This window comes from Callithrix jacchus, chromosome 5 (assembly GCF_049354715.1).
Source record: "Callithrix jacchus isolate 240 chromosome 5, calJac240_pri, whole genome shotgun sequence".
NCBI classification, from domain to species: domain Eukaryota; kingdom Metazoa; phylum Chordata; class Mammalia; order Primates; family Cebidae; genus Callithrix; species Callithrix jacchus.
In genome coordinates, this window is record NC_133506.1 from 8,646,103 (window position 1) to 8,658,521 (window position 12,419).

At 53.1% G+C, this 12,419-nt stretch overlaps 1 protein-coding gene across 1 annotated transcript in view; it reads right to left on the reverse strand.

The window, feature by feature from the left end:
• Positions 1–6,924, reverse strand: part of ANGPT4 (angiopoietin 4) — a 39,409-nt gene extending 32,485 nt beyond the window's left edge. The window contains exon 1 of the mRNA XM_002747389.6: positions 6,496–6,924. Coding sequence (XP_002747435.4) covers positions 6,496–6,804 — 309 coding nt within the window. The 5' untranslated portion in view covers positions 6,805–6,924. The remainder of the gene's footprint in view (positions 1–6,495) is intronic.
• Positions 6,925–12,419: the final 5,495 nt, after the last annotated feature.

Sequence of the window (12,419 nt, forward strand, 5' to 3'; positions counted from 1 at the left end):
ACTGGGTCATTGTGAGAATTAAATGCAGTAACACAAAGCACCTAGGGCAGTGTGTGGCACACAGCAGATGCTGACCGAATGAGTGCTTATTCACGGCCTCATCCCTGTTTTCATCCTCTACTCATTCTGGGAGGCAGCGAGTAGTCTGAGTTCTCCTTTACAGAGCAGCCAGTTGGTATCTGTGGCTTCCCTGGGCTCCCGTAGCTGGTCAGTGGTACCCCTGGGATATGACCTCCTGACCCCAGTTTGGTCCTCCCCAGACCGCACAGCCGACTCTCAGGGTTCATTCCAGACCTTTCAGAGCTGGTTCTGAAGTTATGCAAACAGACTGGCCAGAGTCTGACTGGAGGTGCAGGCTTAGGGGGCAGACCTGAGGCCGGTTTTCTGACATTTCCTGTCCAACGAGAAGGGGAAGATGTGTACATCCCAGCCTGGCTGCAGTCTAAGACCGGAGAGGAGAGAACTGGAAACATGTGGCCCTGTCTTCTGCGGACCTGTCCTCTGTGGGATGACTGGCCAAGCCGGTTGAACAAATAAACCCGTCCCTCTGGGGGAAGTCGCCAGGGGGGCTGCTGCTGCTGTTGTCCACCCTGCACCCCCACCTCACCCAGGGCATGAGCTAGCTGCTCATCTCCAGGCCGAGGGCATCTGTGCCAGCTGTTTCTAGGCCCCCTTCTTGGAAAATGATCCCATTCCTCTAAGAAGCAGATGCTGTTTCCCCGCCCCATCCCCCAGTCCCAAACTGCTTAGGAAGGAGCCAGTGGTGAGGTTAGGAAATCAAACCCCAGGATGTTTTGCTCGGCACCGAGACTCATTTCTTGTTTGGATAACTGAAGGCTGAAAATGCCAAGAATTTGTGGGCAGCCTGGGAAGGCTGGGGCAGATGGGACCCGGGCTCCCAAACCAGGTCAGTTTGGGAGGGTCTCAGGCTGGGTCAGGACCCCACACTCGGCCCCTTCTTGGTGCTCTCTTGACCCACGCCCAGCCAGGCAGGGCGCCACAACTGCCGGCCCAAAGGGCTGAATTATTCTGAGGTTTGACATCAGAGACCTGGAGCAAACAGCAGAGGCTGGGGTAGTGCCAGGTTGGGAGGCCCTTGCCCAGCTTCTGACCCCTCTCTGCTCGACTTTGGATGCAGAGGAGGAAGAGAAAGAGGCCCCAGCTGAGCAGCCAGCTGTAGGGTGGGCATCGGTTATCTGGCAGATGTGTCCTGGGTCTTCAGTGTGGACACCCAGAGAGGTAGAGGTGGGCGGGATGGCCTCGGGGCTAGAAAAGGAGGAGCTTAGGAAGATACAGGGAAAGATGTAGGGAGACGCTTTGAGAACCAACCAGGAGAGAGAGTCAGAGACAGAGATGCCCGCAGAGTTAGCAACAGTGAGTCAGGGCCACCGCGAGCGCCCCAAGAGAGATCCACAGAGGCAGAGAGACGCAGAAATAGAGAGACAGGCTGACCACGGTGGCTCGTGCCTGCCGTCCCAGCTACTTGGAAGACTGAGGCAGGAGGATCGCTTGAACTCAGGAGTTCAAGGCTGCAGTGAGCTGTGATTGCGCCATTGTACCCCAGCATAGTTGAGAGAGCCAGACCTTGTCTCTAAAAGAGAGAGACAGAAAGAGACAGAAATAGACAGGGTGATAGAGAGAGAGAGAGCTGCCACGGACCCCAGGCCAGCAGCTGCTGGCTGTTCCCTAAAGGCGAGAAGGTAGTTCTCACCTGAATTTCCAGGTGGAGTTGGCCCTGCCCTGGGAGCTCAGAGACTGGGGGAAGATGTGCTGCCCTCAGGTGGTGGGGGTGGGCCAGGGAGCCTGGGGCTTGTGTATGGCCCTGGTTTTCCTCACTCTCCTCATTTGTAGAATGGATCATTCTGTGGGGACATGAGAAGGCAGAGGATGGCACTTCTTGGCTGGGACACCTGGGACAACTAGGGGAATGGCAGTCACACATGGGAGGCCTTATTCAGCATCTGCTGTGTGCAGGGGCTTTCCTTGGTCTGCTTCTCTTGACCCCACATGGAAGGTCAGGAGAAGGTGCTTGTCATTTTCCTCCCAGCCTTCAGATGAGGCACTGAGAGGGAAGGGCCAGCGCTGGGTCTTAGAGCAAGAGCGTGGTGGACAGAGGAGGTCATGTGACTAGCCACTGAGCTGCCTGGCCCAGCTAGAGATGCCTGCACTCAAGCTGGCTCTGTCCCCCAACCTCCTCAATATTCCTGGCTGCAGCTTTTCATACAGATGAAGTGGGTGGAGCAGAGTCCAGAGCTGATGTGCAGCACACCGGAGCTGGCTCCAGATCGGAGTCACTGGGGGAGGGGCTTTCCAGGAGGAGGAGGAGGAGAGTAGGAGAGGAAGGAGAGGCAGAGCAGGGAGAAGAAAGGGAGACAGGGGTGCAGGGGAGGAGGAGAGCATGGCAGGGGAGAGAGGGAGAAGGGGAAGGCCAGGGCTCTCCCCAAGTCCTCTGAGCACTGGCAGTAGGACAACAGCAAGCCAAATGCTAGGAAAAGAGAGGGGGTATCTGGGGACTTGGAAACTCTGCAGCAGAAGGGAGCATCGAGGGCGCCCCATCTCTAGACCCTGCTTCCCTTGCCTCCTCAACACCTTCCAGAGCCAGGAAAAAGAAGTTTGGAGTGGGAATCTCGACTGGCTTTCAGTGCCACAGGGCTCTGACAAGTCACTTTCCTTCTCTGGCCTGTTTCTTCACCTGTGCACAGGGGAACAGGAGGGGAGCTGGGGGCACAGACTGAGAAGATGATGGCCTCTGGGATTTGCCTCCGCTGTGCCTGTCTAGATGAACAGAATTTTGAAGAGAGCTTGTTCAGCCCTAATGACAATGGTGATGATGGTGATGACGACGACGATGGTGCCATTAGATAAGAGTATTTTAAAACTCATTTAAATAAATCTTTTCTGGGATGTTAGAGAAAAAGTCAAAAAAAAAAAAAAAAAAAAAAAGCTCTGGGCTTCAGAAGATCTGAGATATGCCTGGACCAAGAGAAGACCCAGAGGGAGGTCACAGCCACAGCCACAGCCACAGCCAAAGGTAGCAAGCGTCCCCTACTGGGGCCCAGGAGTGTCAGAGGAGAGAAATCGTTGTTTACCTGAACCAAGGGTCACATGTCTCAACTGGAGTGAAGAAGGACTCAAGAATTGCAGTACCCGTATCTCTATTTGCAGGGAGAACCCACAATGTAAAGAGCCAACAAACACTTGGCACCAGGCCAAGGACTTCCTGGGCATCATCTTGTTAAATCCTCAGAGGTAGGTAGTATTTTCACCTTGTTTTGTAGGTGAGAAAACCAGGGCTCAGAGAGTTGCAGCAAACCGCTCCAGGTCACACAGCAAGGGGCAGAAATGATGCTGGAATCCCAGCAGCTGGGCTCCTGGGTCAGGGCTCTTACCTTTCAGGCCATGCTGCTGCCCAAGGAGGGGACAGACCCAGGGAAAGTGATGACCAGGACTGTCTCAGCTGATAGGTCTGATCTTGTGACAGGCTCCACAGGCATCAGGCCACCTGGCAGTGACTTGAATGCCGAGGGGATGAAGGAGTGCTCAACTGAGGGGCTCCTGACCCAGGAGATGGCACAGCAAACACCAGAGACTGTGCAGTTTGCAGGAGCCCTTGAGAACATCAGTGTGGACAGTTGACATTCCCAGCTCCAAGGATACCTACAACCCATGTACTGGCTTGACTAAGATCGAGCTTCTCCCAGCCGGTGGTGCAGGGGCTTAAAATAGGGATTATGCCAAATTGAAGAAAAGCCCATCTCTCTGCTCAGGTGAGCTCTCCTGTGTCTTGAAGTGGGAGGCCAGGCAGCAGGGTGCGAATGCTGTGTGGGCAGTTTCATTCATCTTCCCTGTCATCCCTGACATATTGTCATTTTCACCACTTCGCAGACAGGAAGACTGAAACCCGCTCACCCACAGCCACGTGGTAAGGAAGCACCTGCAGCCAGGTCAGCTGAACTCCATATCAGTGATCTTAGGCCCCATGGCGCTCTACGGTGACCTGAATGACCCCAGCTCAGGATTTTCCAGCTAGGTGAATGGATGCATGGAGAGGACATTCCACCCCAGGCTGCCGAGTAGGACCAGGTGATCCTATAAACCATCACTTCAAGCCGTCAACTCTCAGCCAATGTTTCCCTAGCATCTGACACCCAGGGGATTAAAAGATGGATGAGAGAGTGAGAGGTGACATACAGTAGGTGGTCAGTAAATGTCTGTAGTCTGTAGCATGAGTGAATGCATGAATGCATAAATGTTCTTCCAGTCTCATGGGTTTTGGGCTCAGGATCCCATCAATGCCAATTTTGTGTCATTGTGGAGCAGGATGGAGACCTTGGACCTGAGTGAGGGTGAGACTTGGTGTAGGAGGCCAATTGGGAGGTGATGGCAGCGTCCATGGGAAAGATGACAAGGCCCAGGCCAGAAAGAAGGACTGTGAGAGGAGCCTACGCAGCAGGATGGGCTGGGCCAGCTGCCTGGGGATAGTGGGAGCCACAGGAACAGACAGTCTGTGGCTGGGTGGTGTCATCCCCTAAACAGAGAGAGGCAGGCAGGAGGAGGGTGTCAGAGGAGAGCAGGGAGTCGTCTCAGATAGCTTTGGAGTTGAGACACCATGAAGCCCCAGGGGGATGTTGGGGGAGGTCAAGGTCATGGGTTTTGGGCTCAGGATCCCATCAATGCCAATTTTGTGTCATTATGGAGCAGGATGGAGACCTGGGACCAGAGAGATTAGAAGAATATTTATGCATTTGTGCATTCTCTCATGCTACAAACATTTACCAAGCACCTACTAGGTAACAGGCACTATTCTGGGCCCTGGGAACCCAGGAGTGAGCAAAACAGACATGATGCCTGCCCTCTGGGAGCTCACAGACCAAAGAAATATTTTTAAGAACATCAGGTAGGGATAAATATTAAGAAAAAAAAACAAAGTCGGTGGACGGGATAAAGTGTGGAAGAAGGAGGGTGGCTCTTTTATACGGGGTGGGCAGGGACTCTGATGAGGTAACATTGGCTTGGATAGGAGGGTGGGGTAAGCCACATAGGGGTCTGGGAGAGGGTACTCTGGGGCATAAGCGTTCTTGCTTTTATTCAGGTGCCATGGTAACCCTGGGAGGAGGGAGAGGATGTAACTTAGGTTTTGATGGGGATCGTTTGATCTGCTGCATGGAGAATATGGGGTGGGGCCCCAGCGTTAGCAGGAAGCCAGGGTGGCAGCTATGACAGCCATCCAGCCAGGAGCCAGAGGTGTTTGTCAGCTTGTCTGCTGTTCAGTACACTCTAGAAACCAGGAATGGTTCACAGCCACCACCCAGACCATCTCCTGGGTCCCTCTCCCTTTCCTTTGTAGCTCTCACTTAGGGGCTCTAAAGAGTCCCATCTCAGACCTCCCAGGATGTCTCTTGTGCCCTCATGCCCTGCCAGGGCCAAATCTGCCTTGTGCACCTCTGTACTCAGTGCTTCCCGAAGAGTACACAGTAGGTGCTCAGACTATTTGCTGAAAGATGAAAGAATGACAGGGCATTCTACAGCAGCCCGGGTCTTGGGCCAAAACCGAAGCTCCTTGCTTCCTTCCACTCCACATCAATTCACCAGCAGAGCTGATGGGCTGCACCTCCAGAACCCACCAGAATCTGACTGGCCACACTCCCTGCCAGCCCTATTTTGCTGCAGGTGTCCAAACCTCATGCCTGGTGGCTGCTGCGGCCACCTCTTTGAGTTTTTTGCGTCTGCCCTGCCTCCTACAGTCCATGCTGTTCAAATCAAATCAGGGGTGTCAGTCCCTGTTCAAAAGCCTGCAGTGGCTTCCATGACACTCAGAATAAACGCCGAAGTCCTTCCAGTGCCTCCCACAGCTGCATGGCCTGCCACGCCCTCACCTCTCAGACCTCCCTGGCCCTTGCTCCCTCTCCTCTGCTCCAGCCACACCAGCCGTCACCAGCCGTTCTCCAGGCACACACCACTGCGGATGCATTCCCCCCACACCAGCAACACATGTGCTGCTCCCTTTGCGGAATGTTCCCGCAAATACCCTCATGGCCCACTCTATCACTTCCCTTGTCCTCTGGGTTCAAAGGTCACCTCCTCTGAGATGTCCTCTCTAATGATCTGACCTCAAGCAGACACCCAAGGGCATGACTTGCCTTCTTCATTTTGCTTCACCATCTGACATAGTAGACGATCTCTTTCCCCCACTAGGCCAGAGGGAGACATACTATACTGTTGTATCCCTAGCACCCAGGATGGCTTGGCCCATGGTCAGCGCTGAATGGATTTCTGTTGGATGTATGAAGGGATGGCAGGGAAAGAGCCAGGTTGCCAGCTGACACTGCCCTCAGGCCCATCCCTACCCCTCTCTGGGCCTCAGAGCCCAATCTGTGCAACTCAGAGCCAGCCCTCTGTGCACAGGGAAGGCCTCTGGGTTAGATGCTCCACGTGCTGATTGTGACAGACCCCACAGCAGCCCTCTGCCCCCTGCACGGCCCCCACACCCCATACCTTCTCCAGCCACTGCGTGTTGTTCTGCAGCGCCTGCTCCAGCCGTTTCACCCGTTGGGTGGGTAACTTCCCTGGGTGCAGTGGGGTGGCCAGGGGGTCCCTCTGGAAACTGCTGAAGTCCCCAGAGGGCTCAGGCCCTGGAGGGCAGGGCTCGGACTTGGGCAGCAAGAAGGTGTAGCGACAGTGGCCGTGCTGGACTACAAGTGTCTCTCGGTCGCCATCCGCCTCCTGCCTTGTTTGTTGAGCCACAGACATGGTGGCAACCATGAGGAGGAGGCCACCCCACAGCATGTCGAGCTGGAAGAGCATCCGGAGATACGGCAATGGTGAGGGGTGTTGGGTCAGAGCCCCAGGGGCTGGGCCTGGGATGTCCTGCTGCCGTTAATGGTGGCCAGGATTGCCTACAGCTGCAGCTGCAAGCCCCTGTCTGGCAGAGCTCTGTCCGGGCAGCTATTTATACTTGCTCTGAATACCACAGCTGCTCTGCTTCCTCTCGGCCACCTCCCGCCACCCCCCTCTGACACACCCTCTCATCTCTACTTTTCACCCCTTCCCTTCTTCCTTCCTCAGTCTTGACTGCACGTTGCCCTGTTGCCCTTATCCTAACTGTGTACCAACCTTGCTCTGAGCCTTTTGATTATCCAGTGAGCCCTGGCTTCCCTGCTGGAGGGGAGGGAAGAAAACAGCACACAGACATGTGCACACACTCAGGAGCACAGACACGTGCACACACTCACATGCACATATGCGCACACATTCAGGTACACACAAACACCGAGCCCCAGTGCTGCCCGCTTTGGAAAACTAAATGCAACTTAACTCCCCCTTTCTCTCTCTCTCTTTCCCTCCATCCCCATCCCCTGCCCCCCAAGGCTAAGATCTCAAGTTTCAGCCCGGCTGCCATCCCCTTCTCTCCCTGCTCCACCTTCCTCCCTCTGGTTCCATGTTAGCGCTTAGAGTACAAGTGACCCCCAGAGAGAGCAGAGGGAGGGGAGGAGGCAGAGGGGTGAGGCTGGGGAGCGCCCAGGAAATCTATTTTGCTTCTAGAGGCACAGAAAATCCTTCCAAGGTGGGGCAAGTGAGTGCCCCAGCCGGGAGTTGGTTTCTGTCCTCTCTTCTCCCTTCGGGACAGGGGAAAGTGGTATAATATACCACAGGATGGTTGCTTGTGACAGTAATGAGAAGTTGTCATGTCATGGGGCAGATTGTCCTGGGGCTGCTGGAGTGGGGAGGTGGAGAGGAGGTGGTGGGGAGAGAAGGTTGGAGTGCCCGGAGGCCAACCCTAAATCCTGCTCCCCTACAGCTGGCCATGAGACCTAGGGTGGGCAGCTTTGCCTGGGGGGGCCTCCGCATTCTGGTCTGTAAACTGAGTAAACCTTATCTCTTGCAGGAGGAATGTGGGTGAGTCCTCAGCATGGGATGGAGAACTTTTCAGCTTATGGGTTCAAATCCTGCCACTACCACCTACCAGATGCGTGACTTTGAGTCAGTCACTTAATTCCTCTGTGCCTTCATTTCCTCCTGAATGAGCTATTATTTTCCTCATCAACTACTTCATAGGGCGTGAAAATTGAGTTAGAGCAGGGCTGGCACAGGGTGAACACTAAATAAATATTTTCTGTTGTCAATGTTATAGCTACCACGGCATCTCCCCTCCCCCAACCCACTGGAGTGTAAACTCCTCTAGGGCAGAGATTTGTCCCTGGGGGACACGGTCTCCAGGCAGGTGCCCGGGAGTTTGCCGGGCCTCTGCTGGTTGGGCTGCCTTTGTGTTCTTCCAGCTGTATGGGCTTCTCACTCCCTGCTGGCTTTCTCAGAGTAGGGGCCAGTCCGGCTTTTTAGCATTTTTGTCTTTGTTCTCCCAGATCCTGATAGAGTTTTGAACTGGGCAGCTATGAACAAGGGTCTCTTCTGGGGACTGAGACCATTATACCAGGTGTGGGGCTTTGGCAGGCAAAGGAAAAGCAGCTGGTGCCTCAAGGTGCTATGAGGCAAATTCCTGGACTCTCATGTCCCAGCATTTGCTGCTCAGTGTCCTCAGTAAGTATCTGCTGGATGAATGGGTGAACTCGGGGCTTGAGACAGGTGCTTCTTGTTGGGCTGATGAGGAGCAGGAGGCTGGGATGCTACTCCAGGCACCTGGAACAGTAACCGGAGAGCAGACCTGCTTCCTGCAGTTACACTGGGCCCCAAGCTCAGATGGGCCCCGAGCTTGGTTTACGCTCTACCAGCACTGTCTTGGAATTCTTGATACATTTTGAACAAATTGCTCAGCACTTGCATTCTTCACTGAGTTCCACAAATTAGGGAGCAGGCCCTGCCTGGGAGACATGAGTATCCTCTCATCCCTTACTCTGCTCCTGACCTTACCATCCACTCAGGCCTGTTCTTGCAACAGGATCCTTTAAGTATTTTCCCCGTCACCTCTTCACTACCTGGAATGCTGGAGCCAGCCTGTCTGGATTGGAATCCTGGCTTTCCTAACCCCTCCCCCCAACCATTTGTGTGCCTTTGGCCAAGTTGCCTAACCTGTCCCTCAGTTTCCTCTTCTCTCAAAATAGTGATGTGACAATGGCTAAGAGGCTGATTCCTTGTAACGAGGTTAACACAAAGCCCTGCACATAGTACATGCTCAACAAATGACTCCGCTATGGGGTGCATGTTGTGTGCCCCCAAATGACCCCGCTATGGCATGCATGTTGTGTGCCCCCAAATGACCCCGCTATGGCGTGCATGTTGTGTGCCCCCAATTGATCTACTGGAACTTAGTCACCGAGGTGATGGTGGGGCCTTTGGGAGTGAATAAGTCATGAGGATTTTGCCTTTGAATGAGATTAACGCCCCTATCAAAGATGCCCTAGAGAGCTGCCCTTCCCTTTTGCCAGGTGAGGATGGAAAAAAGCACTGTGTATGAAGCAGGGAGCTCTCTGCAGACACCAGATCGGCTGGCGCCTTGATCTTGGACTTCCCGGCCTCCAGAACTGCGAGAAATAAGTTTCTGTTGTTTGTAAGCTCCCCAGCTTGGTACACTTTGTCACAGCAACCTGAAGGGGCTAAGACACCCCACCATCATTCTCTTAGACCAGGGTGCTTCCTCTCTTGTGGGGAGAACAATAGCTTCAGAAGTGAACTCTAGCTAATCCACCTTTGCTATTACAGCCAGAGTGATTTTTCTGTTTTTGTTTCTTTTTCTTTTTTCTATTCTCTTCTCACTCTTTCTCTCTTTTTTTCTTTCCTTCTTTTTTTTTTTTTGAGACAGAGTCTTGCTCTGTTGTCCAGGCTGGCATGCAGTGGCATGTTTTTGGCTCACTGTAACCTTTGCCTCCCCGGTTCAAGTGATTTTCCTGCCTCAGCTTCCCCAGTAGCTGGGATTATAGGCATGCACCTATAGGCATGCACAATGCCCAGATAATTTTTGTATTTTTAATAGAGACAGAGTTTCACTATGTTGCCCAGGCTGGTCTTGAACTCCTGACCTTAGGTGATTCACTCACCTTGGCCTCCCAAAGTTCTGGGATTGCAATTATGAGTCATCATGCCCAACCCAGAATGATTTTTCTAAGACACAATCCAGCCCCAACTTCTTTGTTTAAAACTCTTCAGCTTTAAACTCCAACTCTTTCTGTGGTTTACAAGCCCCTGCCAGATGTGGCCTCCAGTCTCATCAGTGTTTCCCTGGCACTTTGTACCTTGTCATTTGGGATTGGTTTTACTCCCCCGCATGCTCTCTGCCTTCTGAGGCCTCCGTGTCTATGCTCATGGCAGGAACTTCTACTTAAAAACTTCCCCCTACCTGCATTCCCCCAGCTTCCCACTGCCTTTTGGACTTATCTCAGGCATCACCTCGGGGAAGACTTCCTGCATCTGCCGCTCCCACTTCAATGGGAGTAGGCCCTTACCTCTGGGAGGGCCCCCACCAAAGCACTCACCCTGCCTTAGAAAGGCTTGTTTGCAGGCCTTGGTCACCCTCTAGACTGAACACCCTTCCAGGGCTGCTCTCACACTTTCCAGTTCTGTGTTTCCTGCCTATTCTAAGGTGAGTGGTCCTCATGAGTGTTGTGTTGAATGAATAGTCTCCACTATCGAGCAGGCACTGGAGCTGCAGTCCCAAAGCAGAGAGGAAGGCAGTCACCCTTTCCTCTCCAGCAGGGGCAGCAGGAAGTTCTGTCTGAGTTGTTCTGAGTGTCTGGCTTCTAAATGCTAAAAACAAACCAACCCAGGTTGATTTTCCCATTGCGTGCCTCTGCCATGGAGGTAGAGCATGGAGGATAAACTTATATCCACCTGGATACTTTGGCCTTTGTTAAAATAGCTTGAGTAAAAAGGAAATTTATTGGTCTATTTAACTAAAAATTTTAGGGGTATCTGCTTCAGGCATGGCTGGATCCAGGTGCTTAAATAATAATTAGATGTTGTTTTTTCCTCCAGCTCTAGGCTCTTATTTTCTTTCATTTCCTTATTTTCCTTTGGCTTCATTCTGTAAGAGTTCCCACCCCAATCACCACCACTACTGGCAACAGCAGCTCCAATCTATCAACTCAGTAACCTCTTTTAAGAGTGCCTCTTTCCTAATAGTTCTGGGAGAAGTTCCAGCTTGAGCCATACAGCCATTCCTGCACCAACTACTATAGCCAGAGGGATGAGCTACTCTGCATGGCCAGGCTGGGTTGTGTATCCAGGCCTGGAGCCCTGGAGTAGGTCAACATCACAGGATCTGAAGGGGCTAAGGGTGGGGTACAGTAGCGCTCAAGGCAATCTGGAGTAGAATGATCAGGAGGCAAGTGGAGTTGGTGGGTGTAAAGCACCTGCCTGTCTGCACCGTGCCCCTCCGTCCCTACTGCTCACCCAGTGAACACACCTCCTCCTCCCCCATGGACCCTTGGAGGAAGCAGGGATGCCATTGACTCTTACCTTGCATTTCCTTCATGAGGAAACTGATACTCAGAGAGGGAGGCCACTTGCCCAGTGTTACATGCTGGGTCTATTTTCCTGGAAGAACTGAGCTTCCTGGTCCTGGGAATGAAGGGATGGAAAACGGGGTCATTCCTGGAGGAGCACTTGCCAATTTAGGCTCCTCAAGTATCTGGATCCAAAAGAAGAAGGTTGTGCCCAGTCTGAATCTTCCACTGTGGGGAGAGGTCACCCCTGGGTTGTTCCTGCAATCCAGCCCTTCCCCAGCCCCTCCCTTGGCAACTCCCAGGCCATTTTAACACCCTGGGTGATCACTGAGGTTGCACGTGGGGCAGCTAAAATAGACTCCAGGCCTCCGGTCCTGTGCACCTCAAGCCCCTGAGGACACTGCCTGGGCACCTCCCAGAGCCACTGAGGGCAACGCGGCAAGAGGCTGGTGAGAAGCTCTGGGGCCACTGACAACCTGAGGGATAGTCCGTGTGTCCCCAGAAGGTCAGGGGGTGAATCTTATGCAGCAAACATCACGGTGTCCCTGTGAGCCTTTCCACCCAAGACCACAATCTGTTTGTCAACTGCCCTGCCTCCACTTTCTACCACCCCAAACCCAGAGCCACAACACAACTGCTGGATCACAAGGGGCCTAGGCTGGGTTTTGAGGTCACCCTGTGACCTAGGCCGAGCTGTTAAGAATCCCACATACCTGGTGCTCAATCTTGACTTCCCTTCAGTAAATGAGATTCAGTTTCTTCATCTATAACATGGGGAGAATAATTCCTCATCAGGAAGGTGGTGGTGGTGGGGTCTTCCAGTTACTGGTACTGTGTAACAAAGTATCCCCACATCTAGTGGTTTAAATCAGTGGTAACATCTACTTCACTCACAAATCTGCAACTGTGGCCAAGTTCCCTGGGAAAAGCTCAACTCTGCTCCATTCCATGTAGCTGGAGCAGCTTGCAGGCTGGGGCTTGCATCTGAAACTCATCCACTCACATATCTGAAACCTCAACTAGGAG